Genomic DNA, 24,256 nt, shown 5'->3' on the forward strand with positions numbered 1-24,256 from the left:
TCTATCTATTGAAAAGGCCAAATTTGGGGACCAATTGTGATTTAAAGGAAAGAACTATGTGTTGAATTTTGTGTTTAACTAGAGTAGGGAAGAGACCTCGAAATCCTAGAGTCTTATCAGCCTAACAATGCCAGAGCATCCAAGAAGGGTTTAGATTTCCATCTTCTCTGGGGGTATTTTTTCTCTTGCAGAGCTCCTTTGGATTCTTCTCAAGGGTGCACATTTTGAAAATGTTGGTAAATCAATTAATTACATTTAATTTAAAAGTGACATTTAAATGTAATTTGGGAGTCAGGTAACTGATAACTGATGATTAACTTTAAATCAGGTTCAGTGTTTGTAAATCTGTTTTTACTTACTTGTCTCAAAAAGGTATGAAAAATAGTAATATACTGGAGAGCCAGTCAGGGGGAAATGCTTTTCAGAACTTATACAAGGCTTTCTGGTTGATTCAAATAAAAAAAAAAATAGGTCTAATGCTATTAAATGCAGAGAAGAGGAAGCACCCTGTTAGTGATTTTTTTTCAAATGTGATATTGGGAAACCACTCCTTCCACCACCTTTTCCTGTTCATTATTGTTTGGGATTGTCATTTAAAACACTTAGGTTATATACTGCCTGAAAAGACTCAAAAACAATCATAGACTCCTTTATTCAAAACTGTCTTCCTGGTTCATTAAGTTGAATTTGCAAAGTGTTATATGCTAAATTGTTTGTGGTGAGGCTAACTGTTGGCAGATATTTTCCCATCTACAGCCAGGGAACCTGCTGTTCTCTGCCTGCTCTCCTATTTCCCCTGCTTTATTTGCTCTTATGGCCATCGAATCTTTGCTTCCAGTGAAATGATGCATGCCTTACTGGGAGATAATGCCAGATAAATTTATACTGTACTGAAAGCAATACCACAGCAGATTCATCACTTATCAGAGTCTGGTGGCTGCTTTTCTGAAAAGTTCCCTGGGGAGAGATTTTTTCCCCATAGCTTTTAAATTACCATCTTTACCTTTTTGAATCATGAGTCTTCAGAAATGGTTTAAATCACTGAAATAAAAAGGGCAGATGTTTAATGGTATTTAGATGAGTTTTAAAAATCTCTTCAGGCATTACAAAATGATGCCTTAGCTTCCTGCTTCAAAAGCTGACTCTCAGTTCCATTCCATTACTACCCACTGCTTACAAATAATATGTATTTCCCAGATAATAGTTATTTAGCAGAAACTCTATTTAAAACAGAACCGTCTTTTAATTTGTTTTTTTATGAAAGTAATTGGAGTGGGGGAGACTGTCAAAGTATATTACGGTGACTCTTCACGCCGGCAGAGTTAGTTGTGTCAGCCTTTGAATTGTAGACTGAGTGAGCTCTTCACAGTTTTCTTACCTGGTAGTAAATATCACTGTAGGCTGAACCTTTGGTAGGTGAATAATCTGAGGCCCATTTATATGCCTTTATTGTCTTTAAAACATTTTAATAGTGATTTTTGACAAGTTTCATGTTTAATTATACAAATCTATCACTGGGAGTTGTTTTTAACTTTGAACACTTAATTTTCTTGATTCAGATCTGAGGGTAATTTTTAATCTGTTTGCTCTAATCACTTAAAATGTGATTATTACAAACTCTGATCTACATTTGTTTCCCTTCTTGTCATCATGGACACCAGCAGACCTAAAGCCTGACCTTTGAAAGGTTAAGAGTGAGAGTCTAGAATGGGACTACCCAGAGTGTCAGTGCAGACTGTGTGACCTTGATCACACTGTGATGAGCTACTTTGTGCCTCAGTGTTCTTCATAAAAACTGGATAATGGTCCCTATTCATAGGGTTGTTTTTAGGATTATATGAGTTCACCTCTGCACCTAAGATGTAATAATGCTTAATAAATAAATATTAGTAAAATTGCCCCTTTGAGCCCCTCCAACTGAATACATTATAGTCTACCTCCTAGTCTATAAATCTAAAGTGCTAGTCACATAGGACGTTGAGGTCATTTGAATGACACCAAGAAAGCACACGGTTTGTACTGAGCTCATTTTTAATTCCTGAACTTCTTCTGTAAGTAAACTGGGATAGTGTCAATCTCCAGTTGTTTTAGTTTCTGGAGTTAATTTTTCTCTAAAGACAGCACTCCATTGTTGCTTTGCTTCATGTGTTTTATGTGTAATCTCTCCCAAAAAAGGATGATTATATTTATAAGAACATGAATACATAAAATTCTGAGAGCCTAAGAAATAATATTAGATGCACACAAAAATATGTAACTAAAAACTATAACTTTTTATTATACACGTTCGATTTTCAAAAATTAGAAAATTCAAATTACCTGTGATCCTGCCACTTAGCGATAACCCCCTTTTAAAGTTTTGGAGAAAATTTTTTCATGTTCTTTTTTTTAATAAAACATGTTTTGTTTTTTCTTAAGTGTGCATTGTTTGATAAAAATCAAAATGAACAGTAAAATAATTAGGTTTTCTCATTTACTTATATAGACTTACGGATGCATTCCAATGTAGGTTGAGCAATGAAATGCTTTGTCTCTTAACTAGACCACTAGGGTAGAATTTACCTGGTGTCAAGCATGTGGCATCCAGCCTAGGACTGACTACTTTACATGATATAATTAATGGTAATAAATAACAATCAACATTCAGCGAGCACTTAATTTTTGTTAGTCAACATGCTAAGAGCTTTACATGCATTATCACATGTGATACTCATAAAAAACTCCAAGAGATAAACAATATTGTTCCCATCTTACAGAGGAAGAACCCAAGGTTAAAAAGCCACTAGTAAGTGCTCTTAGTGGTGGCAACTCGAGTCTTTTCAACTCCAAACTCCTCTTAACAACTACTGTTGCTTCCTCTCTGACAAGTTGCGGATTCTTATGTACTAGGAGGGCTAGCTCTCAGTGGACGTGAAGGAATGGGGCAAGGTATGCTCATGACAACTTGAGACTCATCTCTGAGCTGTAGTCAGTGCATCTCTGATGCCTGTCAGAGCCTGGGAAACTTACCTCTCTTGAGTATCTGATTACAAGCATAATCACTGAGCCCCCAAACCTTTTCCAAGCTGTGGTGATTGTGTCAGCCAGTGAATCCTGCTAACATGAGCAGAGGCCCAGCTCTAAGTAGCTGTGTCTATGTGTTCATAAGAAACGGAGTTCTAGGAAAAAGGGCATGAAATGAACGATTTCAAAATATCAATATCAGTTGTTGGTTCTTGCCATTTTGGATTTAAGATTTTCTCATGTGTACATTGGAGTATAGAGTAAATTCTTCTTTTTTTAATATTGGAGAAATTGTGCTTCTTTTGTTTCAGCATAGTACTCTAGTAACAATTGTCCTATTTCTCTTAAACTTAGCTTTTTTTTTTTTTTTTTTAATTTAGAAATGGCTCAGCTGGGAAACTATGATAGTGGGACAGCAGAAACACCAGAAACAGACGAATCAGTGAATGTAAGTATCTTTCTCGATGAAATGTGATGTTGGTTTTTCTGTTTATTAGCATCTGGAGATTTTGGCTGTGTTAATTACTTTATTTGTTCAACACATATTTATTGTGCTTCTATATGCAAGGCACCAGGCATACAGTTTTAGCCCCTCTCTTCAAAGAGAAACAAATTAATAAAGACAAATCATGCGCAAAAAAATCAAAATGAGAAACGTGAATAAGATCTATTAAGAAAAAGGGCCATGTGCTCCTGGAACATAACATTAAAGAGATTTACCTTCATAATATAAAGAGATTTACCAGTCCAGAAAGATCCCCTAAGGAAAGGACACTCGAGATGTGAGAAGTTACTAGGATGAGAAGGGGCAGAGGGAACATTCCAGGCCAAGGGACCATCATGTGACACAAGGGAGAGAGTATATCTGAAGGCTTAAGAGTGAGGGAGACCGTGCAGCCTAGAGAGCTCGGGTAAAAACTGGACACAGACGTGCTTGCTGTTCATCTTTGTCAAATTGTTTCTTTCAAAGAACAGTGGGAAGCTGTTGAACTGTGGAGGAAATGTATGTGTCTGGAGGATGAGAAGGAGTAGATAGGGAGATGACCCAAACAGAGTAACGACGTGAAAAAAAATCACACTGATTGCAGTGTAGGAAGTAGATGGGGTGAGGAAAGCCAGCTGGAGTGACCCTGGGGAGGCCATTTGAAAGTCTGCAGCAGTGACACAGATGAGAGGTCCTGGATGCTGGTGCCATTCTTCCTAATTGTGAATAGCAGAAGAGGAACCAGGATGGACCACCCCCAGCACTGGGGGTGGTCAGGAAAGAGGGGCAGCTCTGTAGCCTGGGGGCTTAAAAACCCAAGCTCTGGAGTCAGGTTTCCAGATTTCAGAGCTGGCTTCACTTCTTACTAGCTTGGGGGAAAAAATCTCTCTGTGCCTCAGTTTCCTCAACTGTAAAATAGATATAAAAGATTAAGTAAGGTAGTCTGTGTAAAATGGTTAGGACAGCTTCACATATGCTAAATAAAGGATAGCTGTTTTTGTTAGTTTCATCATAACTGCCATAATTTTGAATGAGCTGAAGCTGAGGTTCCTTTGAGACATCCAAGGAGAGCCATCAAGCAGTCAATTGTACATAAGGTGTGGGATCTTCCGGCCCTCAGAGGGAGAGTTTTTGGTGGATGGTCTAGGTGACTTAGGGGTCATCCATAGGCATAGGTGAGGTCACTCGGGTGAGGAAGAGTTAATGAGACAAGAGGACTGGTTCAGGGCCTTGTAGCTGGAGCTGTGGAGAGCAGTCAGAGTGGGGTGGCTGAAGAAGTAAGGGGGCCCAGTCTTGGATTATGTTTTCTGAGGTGGGGTGTTGGCAGGTGATGAGAAGACCCAGGTCCTATGGCCAGAGGCCAAGGAGAAACAGAGAAAGGAGCTGGTTGAATTGAGGAGGTCAGGTAGCCCAGAGGCCAGGTTGTTGGCTGAGTTATCTGTGTAGATACTGAAGTCACTCAGGATGGTGAGAGAATGCAGGCACTGAGGACAGTGGGAAGCTCGGTCTAAATCTTCCAAAGGTGGTGGGGCAGCCGAGTGGGCAGGTGCCAGCACTGAGTGGGGGAGGATGGCACATACCTCAGAGTCATGGGGTTTCTTCCAAAATTATGGGAAGGGGATTCTGGTCTCTGCAGAGGGAGCAAAATGACTGTTAACCCCCTCTCAGTGCTAAGATACATGGGGCGTGAGAAAATTTTGTAAAAAAAAAAAAAAGAAAAAATTTTGTTTATTCGTGTCCTTTGAACTAAACTTTTTAAAGAGCTATCGTTTTGAAAATTGGTGTCTAAACCACGGTAAGTAAGACTTACGGTGGATGGAAGTAAAGAAAGACAGGCATGCTCTGCCTGGCTGTCTCATTTGTTGCCAGCTACCTTTTCCAAACGGGAAAGGTTGCCACAGGAATGAAATAGACACGCTCTGGTCAGTGGCAGAGAAGCCACATGATCCACCAACCCGTATAGAGCCACTCCAGCCCATTCTTTTCTGATTGACTGAAACTAGAATTAAGGTTTGGCATTTTGGACTTAAATCTTAAAACTTTAAAAGACTAGGGTGAGGCTCACCTGAATAGTTTACGGAGGTAAATTAAAAATCAGGAATTTTCAAAAACGTGGTGCCTCTATCTCCTGGAAATGATGTTCACTTAAATGAAACTGAGCCAGTCATGAGGAGTAGTTTATCAGCACTGCTGTGGAAAATTGAGCTTTAAAGCTGTCCCCCAGGTTCCTTTGGCTAGAATACTGCACTTTAACATATTAAACAATAGAGCATGCAATTCAAATATTAGTTATTTTGCTGCTAAAATCATTTTCTTAAATTCTGAGCTATTTTTTAACATCCATATTTTGTCTCCAAGAGCTCTAATGCTTCCCTGAAACTTCGAAGGAAACCTCGGGAAAGTGATTTTGAGACGATTAAATTGATTAGCAATGGAGCCTATGGGTGAGTAATTCAGAAAAACTCTCTTATTATATTTTAACACACCTGAGAAATATATTCTTCACATTGATCTTATGCCAAATAGATGTTGTTGGGGACTTGAGTTTTCAGGTCACTGCTCCTCCATTGATGGGTATCAGGTGAAGCCCAAATCATTTTTCATTGGATACCCAATCAGAAAACATTTCAAGTGACCTGGGGGTTGTTTTAGAGCGTGGGAGAGGAAGACTTTATAAAGTAAAAATTTCTAAAGTAAGGGAAAATTTTTGTATATGCCTGTTTTTATGTAGATACACATACACATCTGGATATATATATCTGAATATATATAAATTCATTTATAGCATTTCTACTTGAGAATTAGCCAGTACTTCCTGTCTGACCAGCAGTCAACCTTGGGAGAGTAGTACTTTAATAAGAAGGCTGATTGAAAATTTAAAGCAATACACTTCTTTTAGTCTTTATATAACACCAGGATTTTTTTTTTTCAATTGAACTCTATGCTATAGTCCGACCACATTAGTGGTTCCCCTTCCTTGATTCATTTTTATAGATACACGGTTTCCCTCTCAGGGCATAAGGTCAATACTGACAAGATCCCTCTGAGTTACTAATAGTTTGGAAGAGTAATTAATACACAAACTATGTCCTGATCCATTTTAGACAGCCCAGAACTCTAGTTTAATTAAGTATTAATCCCAATTCCATCTGTAGGTGGAGAGCAATAAACAATCCCGTAGACATTTATTGCCATTTATAACACACACAGCAGATGAGATAGAATCGATTTTTGTTACGCCACAAGGGATGTTTCTCCTTATGGTGTTTTTTTCACCTCTAATATTTTCCACACCATTAACTTAGTGAAGAACTTAAATATTTGTGAGTGCTTTCTATGCTTCACTGATTTGTTTTCAGGATTATGTCAAATGGCATATTTCCTGATGTGGCTTATAAATGCTTTCTGATGTTTTATTTTTACAATATTTTATTTCTTTTGAGGACCTCACTGAAACTCTTCTACCTAAGAAGATTGTTTTAGCATGCAGTTGTTTGTGGGTTTTGTTTATATATTATTGGCTTTTAGTCCTTTTTAGTTCTGGAAATCATCTGAGGATTTCTTGTTTGATTAGGGAAAAGACTGAACTTTGATTTAAGGGGTCTGTGGGTTTGAGCACTGCTGAATTTTATTGCCGGTGGAATTCTGGCATAGGATTGTCTATGAAGCACCACTTTTATAAAATTTGGGCATATATCTTAGCAGTATTTGGAGTTCTAATTGGTTGAGTAAACTCATTTGTAGTGCAATTAAACCACTGTATAGTAGATGAGGTATATCACACTTTGGGGAATGGTTGGGAATATACAAGAAGTTAAACAAGCTGTGAATCAGTAAACACCCAGGATGCAGGCCAAGTCATTAATGGGCTTACAAGCTGCCTGTGGGAGCCTCTGCCGATCAGCCAAAACTTTTTTTTTTCTCTTTTGCTCTTCTCCAAGTTAATCTCTCATTACATTTCTGACAGATTTCCTCTACGATTTAATTATTTTTAACTTAAAATTTGAATGGAGCTACGCCCATTGGCCCACCTGATGAGGATGCTGATAGTGGGCTTCTGTGAATTGGCTGAACAGATGGATCACGTAGGTCCATGAATTGGAGCCGTTCGAGGCTTTCTTGGGCATCCCTGTAACCGAGTCCCTCGCTCACATCAGTGACTTATAGTGATACCCGTTCTGTGACTTTTCAAATACTGATTATGCTGGAAACTAACCCTTTCATTCGAGAGAGCTATAACACGTCATGCTTTTCTCAACATCCTACTTAGTGGCAATTCATGATATAAAAAGCCAATTTGCCAATTTGAGAAGCACCCAATTTCCTTCTCTGTTTAACAGGTTTCAGATCCTGACGGGAAGTTGCACCTCCCTTCATGCCAACTTAGCACTTTGTAGAAAGCGAACACCTACTGTGTGCCAGGCACTGGACTAGTCTCTTTATTCTCTTTATTTGTTCTCTTCTCACAAGCCCTTGTGAGGTGTTGATGTCACTTCCACTTAGATGTGGAGAAAGAGGCTCCCAAGCCTGGTCACACATACTCTGACTGCAAGCAGAGCTCTTTTCTCCCTCTGAATATCATTTATAACTTTTAGCCATCTTAATTGGGGTATAGAAATCCTTCTTCCATTGAGCACTTCCACCTAGATTTTTAAATAACAATTTCGAATGTTTTCGAAGTAGAAGAATAAGATTGACCTAAAATTTTTTAAAGTAAGAAAGCTAAATTTGAGAGGCACAACGCTTCTTCCCCACTTCACATTGCTTTCTAGCCTTGCTGCCCTTTCTGCTTTTTTTAACCCTCAAAGGACAGGGTCATTTACCTGAGAGACAGACGAGGTGTGCAAGTTGACGGATGCCCCCTCTTGATAGCCTTTCCCCTCAGCTTCCCCCTAACACTTGCACTCTCCTTCCCACATGCGGATCTGCTCACAGGGGTTCATGTATCAGGCTCTCAGATTCATGCATAATTTTATATGCATGAGACGTTAACACTCCCAACAGGACTGATTCATTCTGCTCTAGATCCTGCCTGCTTGCGATTCCATTTCTCCCTTCCCCCGCCTCAGTTCTGCATGAGTGGAGTGATGCTTGGCTCCGCTGGCTGCCTCCCCCCACGCATCACCTCCCACCCTTGGGTCTTCCTATTTCACAGGGCGGGCCAGTGTAGGAAAAGAGACACAGAAGCCTTTTCAAAGAAAACAACCCTTGAGGCCAGAAAACAGAGAAATGGGGGCCAAATCAGTTCAGTCTAGTTTTATAACCTTGGGCAGTTTGCAGCTCTGCTTAGCAGTGTTAGATGTCTGTCTGTCCCGCTCTGTTTGTCTCTCTCTCTTTTTCAGCCTCTCCCTCCCCCTCTCTCTCTCTCCCTCTGCCTCACTCTCTGCTGACTTGAGTAGATTTAGAACAGCAATTTATAAGGGAGGACAGGAGTATGTGAGAGACAACACGTATTACTAAATAAACACATCTCAGCATTAGAAATAATATTTCCAAAGCAGTACAGAAATGTAAAAACATAACATAAATGAAACAAACAAAAATGCAGCTACAGGGAATTCTAATTAAGTCTAGTTGACTTTTGCAACTTGATCGAGGTATGTTTCTCCTGAGGAAATGGTATCCCAAGCTACCTATAGGATTAATTTCAACTGGTTTAGGTAAATTTCCCTAAGGATTACCTGATTATTTTAAGTACAATAGCAAGGGAAAACAAAGTCAAATCAAATTTTATGAATTGAAAATCTAAGAATAAAGATTGAAGGCCTTTTTACACAGTACCTAGTGTAGGTACTGGTCAAATTGGGTCTGAGGTATCTTTCTCTTTTGTTCTTTCATAAAATCATGTACAACCCTATTCTTTTTCCTTCACTTCCTGTTGTTCTCAAACATATTGAGGAGCAGTTATTTATGTAAGAAATGGTGCAGCTTGGTTGAAAATCAAAATGGCAGCCTACTGATAGTCTAAGAGTGAAGTTCACAATATCATATGTCTGGAGGTCCTCAGCCCTAAACTTACTCAATATTAAATATTGAAAGAAGTGATAGAAAGTGGGCTGTATTCCAGTTGACTCTCAAGAATAGGCAAGTGCTTATATAAAGATTCTGGCTTTTCCCTTTTAACATTTTCGATTCTAAAGTTCATTTTAAAAAACAGATTCTGTATCTCAAGAATCCCTCTTCATGACAATATCTGCCAATGCTTGTCTCATATATGTAAGGGGAGGCCAAGTTCTTTTCTGTGCTCCCTTTGAATCTCTGTCCTGCTATCAGCTTCTGATTAGGAGAAGCTCAAGTGTCTTTGGATCTTGATTTTATCCAATCAGTAATTGGAAAAAGAAAAAAATTGTTGTAGCCTTTAATCTGATTCAGAAAGAATGAGTAGTTGGTAAATGAAAAAGTTGAAGTAGGAAATCACCAAAAAATGATATGTACTTTAAACATTTTAATTTAACTTAAATGTATGTAAATTGACTAGCCTTTCGATGTAAGCCCTTTATAAGACAGCCAGTATAAACAATACTTATACAGTCATTCCTTGGTATCCGAGGGGTATTGGTTCCAGGACCCCCCTCAGATACCGAAATCCACAGATACTCATGTCCCTTATATAAAATGGCATCCTCTCATATATTTTAAATCATCTCTAGATTACTTATAATATCTAATACAATGTAAATGCTGTGTAAATATCAGTAGTTGCCAGTGTGGCAAATTCAAGTTTTGCTTCATGCAGTTTTCTGGATTTTTTTTTTTTTTTTTTTTTTAATATTTTTCAATCCTCAGTTGATCGAATCTGAGGGTGCAGAAGCCGTGGCTATGTAGGGCTGACTGTACTATGTTGTTTGTTTCCCACTTTTAGCTTTTTTACAGGTGAAGCAAGAACTGGAAGCAGTCTGCCTAGATTTTTCTTATTTTCTCAACGTTTGGAATCTTCTCACTCATACTAAATCAATAGGAATTTTATTTAGTAGCTCACATTTATCAGTGCTTTCCCAAGCATTCCACTCAGTTTTCTTATAAACAACAGTGCTTTCTCTTTTCACACTCGTGTTTCATCAGTTTAAATATTTGTTTAAATTAGTCAGTCATGACATCAAGCCTAGCCAGAAGAACAGGTGTAGAAATTAACCCAGCTGGTGGGAGCCCAAGTGTCTGGGAACCCTGAAGAGCATGCCCAGCTTCTGCGGAAAGCAGTGGGCATCCAGCCAGCCAGCTCCCTTGTCAGTTTGTTGTACAGTGGGAATAAGAGTACCAGGTTATTCCTCAAGCTGGTTATGTGGAGTGTGGCTAAGACAGCTTTTTACTATACAGGGAAGGAAGAACTAGAAGGCCAGAGAAAAGAGGAGAGAGAAAAAGGAGTAAAGATTAAAAAAAAAAAGAATGTTTAACCAGAGACCCCACAAATGTGTGATTTTGTGAGTGAAGGGAAAAGATGGATACAGTGAGAAGACAAAGACGTACACACTTCAAAGAAAGATGAATTCCTAGTTGAACGCTTAAGAGGAAAATGTGAATATTGGTTAAACTGAGACTGAATATACTTAAGATTTATGTAAGTGGATCACTCTGACATATTGGTCCAGCAGGAATATAGGGTGTCCTAGTCCCCTTCGAGTTCATTTTTTGGAGACAGTGAAAATCACTAGTGAAAAATGCATCTCAGATAACCCCTTGTTTAGGAAACAGACTACTGGATGTACTTTACTATGACTGATAGCTTTTCGGGTAAATTATTACTTAGTTGATCATTGCGTTTGTTTCAGGACAGCCTCGTATAACCTGTTACACACTTCTAATGATGATGGCTCTTTAGGTAAATTATTAATTATTTGAGAATTGTCTACCCTGAGAGTTCAAACCTGTTGTCCCTTAATAATGAGATAAGTGAGGAGTAACTTATGAGAAAAGGAGCCCGTCCAAGACATTTTCCTTCTTGCTCATCATTTCCAGGTGGGGTTTGAAGTATCCTCCTCCGAATTACTTCCTTTCTCTACATCATTTGAAGCTTCAGGGAGTCCATTGTCTTTACCCAGACAGAATTGGTTCTGTAGAGTATTTGGGTGAGGCTTTTGGCAGAAATTCCATGCGGCCTGCTCATTTTACAGTACAGTTGCCAGACACCTCAGCTGTGGGTCACATGGACCAGAAATGCAGTGTACTCTGGACCCCCTTTTAGGTTGGGAAATGCATTTCCTGTTGAAACAGGCATAGGTGTAACTCATGCCGAGGTCTGTAGTGAAGAAATATGCTACTCTTTGTAGCAGGGACGGCAGCCTCATATGACCTATTACATACTTCTTATTTATCTAGAAAGTTCATGGGGAGTAAATTACTCTCAAGTTGGAAGCCAGCTACTTTAAGAAGCTATAGTCTATGGTCCTTTTTTGTAGAGCCCATGAGTATCATATAGAAAATTATTGCTTTAGTCAGTTGGGAAAAAATGCCTAATAGATATCTAATGCTAGAAAGGATCTAGCTCAGAATATGTTATGTACTTTTGTTCATTGTTTTCCTGTTTTAACTTATATATCAGATTTTGTTCTGTTATAGGAAAACTGAAAACAACAGCTAGCTACTGGAAAGTAGCTCACTCTGGAGACTGTCCATTTTCTTCCGTGAAATGAAGCAGTGAAATGAATTTGCCTTATGTGTGACCTGTAACTTTTATTGAAAGAATTAAAAAAAAAAAAATCAATTAGCCAAAGGACTTTGGCCTGGAATGGAATGTTTGTAGTTGCCAGCATAGCTTATGTGGGCTGGATCCCGGCTATCACGTGAACGTAAAAAAAAAAAAGTGGTGTACTGTACCCAGAAACATCCCCTCTTCCTTTGAACCCCAACTCTTGTGCTCCTTTTCAGGGCAGTCTATTTTGTTCGGCATAAGGAGTCGCGGCAGAGGTTTGCCATGAAGAAGATTAATAAACAGAACCTCATCCTCCGAAACCAGATCCAGCAGGCCTTTGTGGAACGGGATATCCTGACTTTTGCAGAAAACCCTTTTGTTGTCAGCATGTATTGCTCCTTTGAGACCAGGCGCCACTTGTGCATGGTCATGGAATATGTCGAAGGTGAGTCACTCTGACACAGAGAACATGACACCTGTACCCAGAAACCACTGGCTCATTTGTGCGGCTGACGCTTTCTGTACTTGTGCCATACGATGGTTGTATCCACGTAGGATCCAAGGCCAGGCAATTAGATGGCTGTATTCCCAGTCATTATCTTCTCATAATTGCTTGCAAAGTGCCAGCTCTACTATAACAAAGGGAAAATTAGTGCTATTTGGAAAAAGGTTGTTTTCCCTTTTTAATAGCTTTTCATCCTAAGTACCTCCTCTCAATCGGTCATTAAAGTTAGAATATAGGTGATGGGCTTTTTCCTACTTATTTTTATCACATATCATGAAAACATTCATTACAATGGATCTTCTTAAGGAAAGTATGAAAAATATATCCTTTTTGGTGTATGGTGTGAAATTAAAGGTGAGTTAGGAGAAAGATACATTCAAGAAAATCTAACTTCTAATCTAAAAAAATAATATAAATCAACTTATTTACAAAAGAGAAATAGATTCACAGACATAGAAACCAAACTTATGGTTATCAAAGGGGAAAGGGAGGAGGATAAATTAGGACTATGGGATTAACAGATAGACACCACTATGTATAAAATAGATGAACAGCAGGGATTTAGTGTACAGTACATGGAACTATATTCAGTATCTTGTAATAACCTATAATGGGAAAGAGTCTGAAACTGTACATCTGAAACTAACACAATATTATAAATCAACTATAGTTTAATTTTTAAAAACTAACTTGTTTTCTTTTGGAAGTTTGTGGCCTACCTTTTAAATGCTCCAAGTAATCTTATTTCCATCAATTTTACATGAAATTGTTGAGTGTTTCCATAGCCATGACTTATTGACATAAATAAAGCTAATAAAATGAATAGATAAGCAAGGGCCAAAACAATTTTCTTTTTTTAAAAAATTTTATTTTATTTATTTTTTTATATAGCAGGTTCTTATTAGTTATCTCTTTTACACATATTAGTGTATATATGTCAATCTCAGTCTCCAAAACAATTTTCAAAGCATCTAGTTTAAGCCCTTGTGATTGTTTGAACAGAATCCCAAAACTTATAACTTGAAGAACCGTTAAATATCGTTTTCATTTTGCAGATGAATGAACTGAAACCCAAGAAGGGGTTTCACTAGATATTTAGTGGTAGGTACAAGACAAAAACATAACTTGCCTGATTTCCACCCATTGTTCTTTTCACCACACCAGTACTTTGCTTTATTAACTTTTGTTATGGTTATTTTAACAACAATAACTAACGTTTATCACATGTTTAATATGTGTTGACAGCATCCTGAATTCTTTACACAGATTACCTCATTTAATCCTCACAATAAAAGGGATGACACTATTCATATCCTGATATTACAGCTGAAAGAGCCAAGACCAGCTTGCCTAAGATGTCCCCACCTGTAAGAGTCAGAGCCGGAATTTGAACTCGGGCAGCCTGATTCCAGAATCCATGTTTTAAAATGGTTTATTTTAAATCGTCACACTGTTCCTAAAACACATCATCAGTTCTTCAACATTTAGTTTCACTTCAGGCCACATCTGCTCTCTCATGAGCAGCGCTTCTTAAATAAAAGTCTATATTTTCTCCACACCACATCATAAGTAGAAACATGATTACCTAACACAGTCTCCACTTATGAACACGATCGACTATGTCTATGGATAGATACCATTCTACTTAGAAATTCTGCAGTCTAAACTGGCGGTCTTTAATCCTAGCTGATACTATACCTGCTAAGTCTTTTTCTTGTGTTTTATAGGAGGTGACTGTGCTACCTTAATGAAGAACATGGGTCCTCTCCCTGTTGATATGGCCAGGATGTACTTTGCTGAGACAGTCCTGGCCTTGGAATATCTACATAATTATGGAATTGTACATAGGGATTTGAAACCAGACAAGTATGTACACTGATGAAATACATCTTTTTATCACACAATACAAAAATTTTTATGTCTATAAAAATGTTTTCTTTTAATGCTGCTTTGTACATTTTAAAATTCTCCCATAATGTTCCCAAATGAGTTATTTTTAGCAGTATACATGATGATTTTTGTATAATCTTTTTAAAGGCAATGGTGTTTACAGTAGCAGCTTATAAGAAACAAACAAACAGAAAAAGAGTATTAAGCCAGGGTTAGTTAATTTTTTTTTAGTTTTTTTTATTATGTAAATAATAGGTACATAGAATGCTATGAGTTGTTTTCTGGATAGTTTCTGCATTTAGAATCATACTTAGATAATTTTTTCTCCCCCAAGATGATATCCTTTATATTCTATTCTATTTTATTCACAATTTAATTTTTTATTTAATTTTTAGTCTATGTGGAGTTCATTTTGGTGTCTGATTTGAGATACGGATAGACTATTTCTCCCCAAATGACTAGGTATTCATCTTGACACCATTTATTAAATGTTCCATGCTTTCTCCACTAATCTGAGACACCTCTAGAAGTATTTCTTATTAATATGTAAAGATTTTAAGTGTGCCAAAATTTTATAAAATTAACTTATGCTCATTACAGAAAATTTGGGAAGTACAAAAAGAAAAAACTTCATTCACAACATTCCCAAACGAAGACAACTATTAGAATTTTGGCATGTATCCTTCCAATAGCTTTATTTTTTTTTAACTCCTCCACTCCTTTAATTTTTAAAATAATTAAAATTTTCTTTGCCACTTAAAATGAAAAAAATTTAACTGTAAATTCATAAAGCTTTCAAATGTGAATTCTTTGCATGTATAAGACATGTAGGTCTTGTGCTTAGTGAGTAGACACTTAAGTTCGAGCCAGAAGTTGAAATCTGGAACAATGCTACATTTTTCTTCCAAGTTCTTTATCTTTTGTCTCATTTGAATCACAGATTGGTTGCTTATGTTAGTTGCTGATGTGTGACGTGGGATTATCAGTAGCCCTTTCTCAGCTCTTTTCTTATTCTGGAAATGGAAAGGTGTCAGAGTCCCATACTTGAATTTTTCTGAGAGCTTCAAGTTGTAAATGATGTTGTATGTGACTGCTCCAAGGAAGATGGGCTGAGCCTGGTCTCTGGTCCTCCCTTGTGGATTACTCTCGGCCGCCAGATACACATATTTAACATCTTTGTGTGACTTCACCACTTTGCAGGCTGGGTTTTGTGATAAGATTGATACCTATATATTCCATAGTCTTATCAATTCACAGTGGGAGGGAGAAAAGTAAAAACAAGAAATGAGCTTCAAAGTGAGTGTTGTAATATATGTCCTTCTGCTTCACAGTTTGTTGGTCACCTCCATGGGGCACATAAAGCTGACAGATTTTGGATTATCCAAGGTGGGACTAATGAGCATGACTACCAATCTTTATGAGGGTCATATTGAGAAGGATGCTCGAGAGTTCCTGGACAAACAGGTAAGCTTGCGTGCTGTTTGGTTCCAGAGAGAAATACAAAGTGCAAGGTTGACAGTGGAATTCAGAATCAGCTCGCCTAGGCCATCTTGACATTAGTGCTGGGGCTTTAGATGTCTGTATAAGCCTTAACGTTTAATAAAGTGCAAATTGCTTCCATTTTTCTCTCTGGGCCTCTTTGAAATGTCAGTCCCTCCACATTCCTCCCTCGACATTATGGTCTATTAGTAAGATGAACGATCTAATTGCACACAAGTGAGAGTGTGAGAGAGACAAATGGAAAAACTGGTTTTGTAAGGAATTCGGGAGTCTCAGTAGAGCCTTCATGAAACTCATGATGCGTTGTACAATCACAGGTGCCAAACTCCGAGCCATGGCCCATTTCCCTTTAAGCATGCCTCATTACCATGTGCCCACAATCTGTTCATTGTACAGTTACTTAAGGTGAACACATCTCAACTGTCAGGCTTTTATGAAGTAACCAGGATGTGAATATATTTCAGTCATATAAATACTAAAACTCTCTCTGATAGTGACACACGAAAAAATGCAGTATTATTTTAAATCCAAGGATTACAAATGTTTTTGTAAAGTAAGTAAAACTACTTAAATTTGAAATTAGACATTACACACAGTTTCACATTAAAGCAGCATTTTAAACTTTGCTTTTTTTGGTATTTTAAGTAATTCATTGCTTTTGGTACGATAGATACCGACTTAGAATCACTGTTCTTAAGTTCTTTGTCCATGTGGTTCCATGTGGTTGAGCAGGTGCACTCTAGGCAAAATAATTGATATTTAGCCATCTTGCTCATTTTAATTCATGTCTACTATTCTAATTATTCTAATATTGCAATCATCTTTTAGGTCTGTGGCACACCTGAATACATTGCACCAGAAGTGATTCTGAGGCAGGGCTATGGGAAGCCGGTAGACTGGTGGGCCATGGGGATTATCCTCTATGAATTTCTGGTTGGATGCGTGCCATTCTTTGGGGACACTCCAGAAGAGCTATTTGGACAAGTCATCAGTGGTAAATATTGTCAGCAGTTATCTCTAAGCCACTGTTGGGAAGCAGCTATTTAATGTAATTCTGGGGAGTATCACTGTTTTTACTAAAATGTTAACCTTTATCAGAGGGTTTAGCCAACAAATTAAAAGAACTCACTCATCATAGCACATAACTGACTTTCACAATCTCAAGAGAGCAATTTGTGTTGGGAATTGATCTGAGGAAGTTTTGTTAACACGGAATTTGGAAATGTACTAGCAATGTGACCAATTTTTATGGTGTACTTTTTCTGCAGAAGAAATTGGTGTGGGATTTGCAAATGATTTCACTGCTGTCCAGTCTTCCTTTCCACAGTAGGAAAGTTGCACCAGGGAAGAAAAGGTTAACATGGGTAACATTTACACAAATGGGAAAAATGGCTATTGGCACGGTGAAGAAATTAACAAAAATGTAATAAACCCTAAAACAAATGTCTACCAAATAATAAATAATGAGAATGGGGAGGAAGCAAATTTAATCCACAGATTGTTAATGATTTCATTGGTAGTTGTTACGGTGTAATGTTATTTCTTAACAGCTGTTCATCTTTCATTTAAATTCAATAACCTTTAGATCTTAACCTGCAAGCTGACCCTAGCTATTGTTATGTGGCTTGTGGCAAAACTAAATGATAATTAAATAGGCATTATTACTACCCTACCTGCTGTTTTTATAAATTTCCCTGGAGCAGAGATCAAAAAGGCCTCTCTTCCTCAAAGTTTGTCAGTCATCACTCACATCTTCATCACCTACCTCTGGTCCATTCTGGACTGTGCTTAGAGTGTCCAACAGTGGAAATAGGCGGACAATTCCTTTTGGTATGAGGAGCCTCTTAATCACAGCATTATTTTCCATCATTGACTTTGCAAGCCAGGCATATTTGTAAACTTTAACAAAGTAGATTCGTGAGTTGCCTGCAGTGTATAACCCTTTTATACAATATCTGAGCTCTTTATGGATTTATAACTAGGCTGTTTTCTGATATACCAAGGATGAATGGCAAAAGGAATCAACTGTTTAATTAACACAAGCAGCAAATGCTGGCTTTGTTCTGTCGATGCCTTATGGCTCAGATGCATATTCATGTTTTATTTTCCAAATCAGATTTAAACTGCAGCAGAGGAAGCTAGAGGCAGGCACATGCAGAAATAACTCATGTTTTTATTGCATTCCCATGCACACAAGCATGCACACCTATCTTCAGGCAAACTCCTTTAGAATGTAGAACATATTCTAATATTTATGACAGATTTTAAGTACTTCCATTACTACAACTCCTTGGGGTCTTCTTCTTCTTCTTCTTCTTCTTCTTCTTCTCCTTCTTCTCCTTCTCCTTCTCCTTCTCCTTCTCCTTCTCCTTCTCCTTCTCCTTCGTCTTCGTCTTCGTCTTCTTCTTCGTCTTCGTCTTCTTCTTCTTCGTCTTCGTCTTCGTCTTCTTCTTCTTCGTCTTCGTCTTCGTCTTCGTCTTCTTCTTCTTCTTCTGTCTTAGCATTTTGACCTTTCCTTTGTCTCTGGGAATGGTTATTTTTACAAAATTGTTTTTTGCTTCTTGGAGCTGAAGAACTCTGGGGCTGTAGCCAGATTCTCAGTTGAGGATGATGGTAGAAGAGAAACCCTGACTCCCCACGATCCCTGGATGGGCGATCGCCTAAAACACAGAAGTTTAGAGTTTCCGCTATATTGAGCCCTCTTAATAACTAGAGGACCAATTAGTAGTGACCCAGTTCTACCAAAGAAAAGTGAATCAAAAAGGCAGATGAGAGGTACTGCTCGTTGAAGTGTTCTCTCCCTGCCTTGTTGACAGCTGTGCTATTCATATCTTGTGCAACAGTGCTTCTCAGACTTGACTGGGCCTAGGAATCAACTGAAGGTCTTGTTAAAAATGCAGATTCTGAGTCAGCAGGTCTGGGGTGGGGCCTGAAATTCTGCATTTCTAACAAACTCCCGGGTGATGTCCATGCTGTTGGGATGTGGACCAGCCTTTCAGCAGTGAAGTCGTAAACTACTTTTCTTCCTTTTAGATGAGATCAACTGGCCTGAAAAGGATGAGGCGCCACCACCTGATGCCCAGGATCTGATTACCTTGCTTCTCAGGCAGAATCCCCTGGAGAGACTGGGAACAGGTTAGAGCGCATACGTTTTAATTTTGCTAATACGCAGGAAATAATGTCAATGTGGAGCACTCAGAGGTTTGTGTTTTTGTTTTGCTTTTTTTCTTCATAGGAAACATCTGTTGGTTGATGTAGAATATGACTGCAATATGTTATAACAATAATATTTTGGATTTTTTTTTCCTGATTCAGAGTAGTATGTATGCTAGGAGGGTTGGTGGCTGTTGTTTGTCTTTTTTGGTTATTGTTTTTCTTCTGTTTTGCAAAGCAGAAATTATTCTTAATTTGTTTCAGTAAATAAAATTTCTCTGGAAGAAAACCTCAAGGGCACATGTAACTCTTCTGTCCTGAAAAGCATGAATCTTAACATATTTGAAACAGAGGATTAGGGATGTGGAGGTTTTTTTGTTTGTTTGTTTGTTTGGGGTTGTAAAATATATATATATTCCTAGAAGGATCTGACCCAGCAGTTACTATCTGCAGGCTTTGAAACAGGTTATCAGTACTTGAACTAATTATTGGAAATGAGTGCCTGGGGTTGATCAGCACCATGGCCCAAGAAAGAGGATTAAAAAAAACTGACTTTCAAGATTAAGGAGATAGTAGATTTATTTCCTGCTGATTATTTTTCCTGACTGTTCTGCTACCAGTTTTTTGTTTTTGCCAGCTCTTTTTCCTTTTCTTCCTTATATTCTGAATAGACAGACTTAGAGATCCCAATACAGAGTCCTAGCCAACCCCAGTATGTGAATTTATCTAGATGAGACTAAATAATAAACACATATAACATACACGCATGCACACACACATACAGCACACACCACACACGCACACCGTGTTGATACAAATTTTCATCTGTGAAAATTGTTGACTTGATGGGTTGTTTACTCTGAGCTGTTTCATTCTACCTCATTTTGCTAGAAAGATCAGAAAATACTGACGAGATCATTCTCTCACCCAGTTTTTCCAAGGCCAAAATCATTTGCAACAGCTCCAAATATATATCTTATATTGTTCTTCACTTTTGCTCACAGCTTCCCCAGTTGGAGAGCCCAGTTCTTGCTTAAGTATGGAATGCTGTGCTACCTAGAGGTTATGATGATGCATTAAAACCCCTGGGCCCAACCTTTATTTTGTAAATAAAGTTTTATTGAAACACAGCGATGCTGTTCAGTCACATATTGTCTATGGCTGCCTTCGTGCTACTCTGGCAGAGTCGAATAGTCATGAACAACTGCATGGCCCACAAGGCCTAAAACATTTACTTTGTGGCTCTTGACAGAACACTCTTGAAGACCCTGCATTAGAGAATCCAAGAAGTTTGGGGTTTTTTTTTTTTTTGGCCGTGCTGTGCAGCTTGTGGTCTCTTTAGTTCCCCAATGAGGGATTGGACCCGGGTCCACAACAGTGAAAGCTCATATCCTAACCACTGGACCGCTAGGGAATTCCCAAGAAGTTTTAAAATCAGGACTCAGTTGGCAAAACTGCTTTGAGTTTCATACTGGAATACCATGTGTTTTTTGCCTTTTTCAGTGGATGAGTGGGCCTTTAACTAGGAAAGGCAATATAATGGGACTTAAAGGGATAAACTCCGGAGTCAGATTGCCTGAGTTTAAATCTCAGCTGTGTGACCATGAGCAGGTTGTTTTCCCTTGTGTACCTCACTTCCTCATCTATAAAATGGAGCTGACAGTAGCACTATATCCCAGGACTTTTGTGAGGATAAACGATCATCGACTCTGGCTCTTAGGACCAGATGTGACACTGCTGCGGTATTATCATTTTTATTTTTCTGCGTATATAATCTCTTGCTTTCCCCTTTGGACATGTGAGATTTAGAAATTGTGGTGGTGCCCCTACTTTTGGGCTGACTGAACTCTTTGAACAGAATCCTTTATATTTCTTGTCGCCCTATTTGGTTTTCCTTTTGTCTGAAGTGACTAGCAAACTGGTTATTTCCCACCATCTGTGACCTGCAGTTAGATTTGCTTTATAGTTCAAACGATAAGAGTAGCTGTCTCAGAATGGGTGTCAAGGCTCTGTGTGGGGCAGAGTTTTGAGGGGTGATTTTACTCACTTGAGCCAAATATGAGAAACAGTGGCATTTTAAGATTGTCCTACAACAATACAAGTATCTATTTGTATATCCTAATCAGCTGTCCCAGGGGAGTGTTGTCCTAAGGTAGGGCTAAAAATATATTGGAATCAGCACACCCCCTAAAGAGTTCCCTTCAGTGTTTGCGTGTCACTTTGGAGAGTTTTCCTCCTTAGTATTCTGCCCATTTCTGTCCTCTTTAAGAATATGTGGGGCTTCCCTGGTGGCGCAGGGGTTGAGAATCTGCCTGCCAATGCAGAGGACACGGGTTCAAGCCCTGGTCTGGGAGGCTCCCACATGCCGCGGAGCGACTAGGCCCGTGAGCCACAACTACTGAGCCTGCGCGTCTGGAGCCTGTGCTCCGCCACAAGAGAGACCGCGATAGTGAGAGGCCCGCGCACCGCGATGAAGAGTGGCCCCCACTCCCCGCAACTGGAGAAAGCCCTTGCACAGAAACGAAGACCCAACACAGCCAAAAATAAATAAATAAATAAATAAATTAAAAAAAAAAAAAAGAAGATGTGGACACTGGATTCAGCTTCACTTAACAAGACAGGGCTATGATGGTGGTCAGTACATCCATGTTTATATATCATACGCTGCAAGTTATCTCCGCACATTTTCTCCTTGACCGCTGCTTTCGGTCTTTTCAGGGTTTGACAGATTGAGAAACAAATCTTCTAGCAGAAGCTCAAAAGAGACATTCAAAAGACCCTGCCCAAGCTCTTAGCATTGTCGAGGAGAGCTTGTCAAACAGGCAGGTCCAATGTGACAGGTCCCAGTAGGGCCCGGAGAATGAGGCTGAGAATCTCGCAGGCTTGCCATGCTGCTTCCAGTGACAGCATTTTGGATTTAATGCATATTTAGCGGACAAAATAATGCACCGTGAAAATGTGCAAGTGCGCATTTGCCCGAGAGACTAGAGAGACTGAGAAAAAGGAGTGTGAAGAACATAATGGATGTTTAAGAAGCTTCTATGAAGGGAGAGGAAAGCTCAAAGGAGAACATTAGTGCCAAAGCATAACTTGCAGTTTGGGACCTTGTCGTACTTGAACTCGACTGTTGAACTTGCAGAGTATTGAGTGGCAGCCAGGCTCACTGGACTTGAGAGCTGCTCAGATGTGACTGACTCCCACCCATGAGCCAGCTGGGAGGTCGTGAGTCATTTCTTCATTGCCCGGAGTCTCAGTTTCCTAATCTATGGAAATGGGCATGTTACACACCTCGAGGGATTATTGTGAGGATTGAGTGCAGGCATGTTTATGAAGGTATCTGGTACATTAACCTAGTGCATAACAGGAGCTCAAGAAATAGTCACTCTCCCTTCCCTTCCTGGTGAATTCTTACAGTGAGAGCTGACATTTGCATGAGTTCCTGTGTCTGATGATTTGTATTTGGCTCGTAAAGCCATCATCTATATTATACCAACGGTTTAGCCCAGAGTTAATTTTTCCCCAATGTGTCCATTTGATTCTTTTGTTCCCCATCTCTCCAAAAGTGCATGAGAAACATGACCCAGTGAGAAGCAACTGCTTCTCAGTGGGGCACAAAGGCCAAAGGGTGAGAACTGTGCACTGGGTCGGCAGTGGGCTGGGGCTCCTTGGGTAGAACCCATTTGGCACTCGTCACAGAGAGGAAGCGAACGCTCTCACCGACGTGGGTGGGTCCCAAAGGTTAGCAGGTCGGGGAGCTAACACTCCGGATGTTGTCTGGAAGTGTCTCTCGAGCCTTTGAGTCTAGAGAACTATGCTTTTCTGGGTAAAGTTGAAAGACCTGGGCGTGTCAGAGCTGTCCTTTGCTGTGGCAGCTGAAGGTCATAGTCATCGCTGGATAGCGCATGGTGGGCCACTAAGTAGGGCTTGACTCTTTGGACCTCAGTGTCACTGGCACAGTGAGGGAGTTGGATAGATAAATACTTAAGCCCTTTTAACTTCTCCAAGAAAAGACCACTGGAAGAAAATGTCCCTGGCAGCTGTGTTTGAGGATGTTGATTGGGATAGAAGAGAACCAGGATACATGGAGGACTGGGGTTGGACTGGGCAGAGGTGCTGGGAATTGGCTGTTTGGCTGTGTTCCCCAGGATCGGCAGTCGAGAATCCGTTTGTAAACTGATGCGAGAAAGATGGCAGGGTAGAATCCAAACTGAAACATGCCTCCCCCTTATATGGCCTGTGGCGCTGTGGCACTGAGGATGGACCTGGGTGTTTTTAGACAGACCTCGGCTCAGCCCCTCTAACCCTTACTCACCTAGTAATCATGGTCCAGTATGCTTTACTGCTTATTTACTTTCCCCATCCACAAATGGGGTTGACAATACCTACTTCGTGGGGTTACTTTCAATGGTTTAATTAAAAGAAGCAACTTCCTCTAGCATCTAGTGTAATACTAGTCAAAGTTGGCCCTCAAATCACAGCTGCTAATGCTTTTGCTGTTGGGATCAACATCAGACTTAAGTATTGTGCTATAAACATGGAAAAAGCCTGGCTGGAATTCTATATGAAGATTCTAATCAAATGCTTTGTAAAGAGCCCATTCTCCCTTTTTGGGGGGTGATTTTTCCACTTTGTTTTTTTCTCTCTGTTCCATTGTCTTCAGAACACTGGTTTCCCCTGGCTGGGTTTAGAGCTCTAGCCAGCCTGCCCCTTGTGCTCAAGGGACCCACTGGGGACAGAGCCACGTCTTTGAAGCTTACAGACAGTTCCCCAGCCCCAAGATCCAAGCCCATTTTTCATTCAGCTTGCATTTCTCATCCTATTCCTTTTGTACCCCACTGAGGACAGGGTGAGAAGCATGAGTGACAACTGTATTAAAGAGGCATTTGCAACACACATCGAGGGGCATCTCCTGGTAGGGAGGCTGATTAGACCCTGGCACTAGTCTTGCGAGAAATCTCTCTTCCTGGAATTGTTTGAAGATTGATTCTTCCTTATCTCCCCCATCAATAGTGTGCATGTTGGTGGCAGGGCGGGGGTCTGATTTTCATGCTGGGATTTAATAAAATGTGTACCTTCTTCTCTTTACATGAGGGAT

The 24,256-nt window shown here is 39.4% G+C and overlaps 1 protein-coding gene across 17 annotated transcripts in view; it reads left to right on the forward strand.

Annotated features, from left to right (window-relative positions):
* Positions 1-24,256, forward strand: part of MAST4 (microtubule associated serine/threonine kinase family member 4) — a 569,187-nt gene that overhangs the window by 516,661 nt on the left and 28,270 nt on the right. For all 17 annotated transcript variants that reach the window (XM_082372998.1, XM_082373008.1, XM_082373012.1 and 14 more), the window contains 7 exons: positions 3,384-3,451; positions 5,846-5,931; positions 12,350-12,558; positions 14,346-14,484; positions 15,840-15,972; positions 16,837-17,002; positions 19,042-19,143. In XM_082372998.1, coding sequence (XP_082229124.1) covers positions 3,384-3,451; positions 5,846-5,931; positions 12,350-12,558; positions 14,346-14,484; positions 15,840-15,972; positions 16,837-17,002; positions 19,042-19,143 — 903 coding nt within the window. The remainder of the gene's footprint in view (positions 1-3,383; positions 3,452-5,845; positions 5,932-12,349; positions 12,559-14,345; positions 14,485-15,839; positions 15,973-16,836; positions 17,003-19,041; positions 19,144-24,256) is intronic.

Source organism: Balaenoptera borealis (genome assembly GCF_965194805.1).
Source record: "Balaenoptera borealis genome assembly, chromosome: 2".
Taxonomy (NCBI): Eukaryota; Metazoa; Chordata; class Mammalia; order Artiodactyla; family Balaenopteridae; genus Balaenoptera; species Balaenoptera borealis.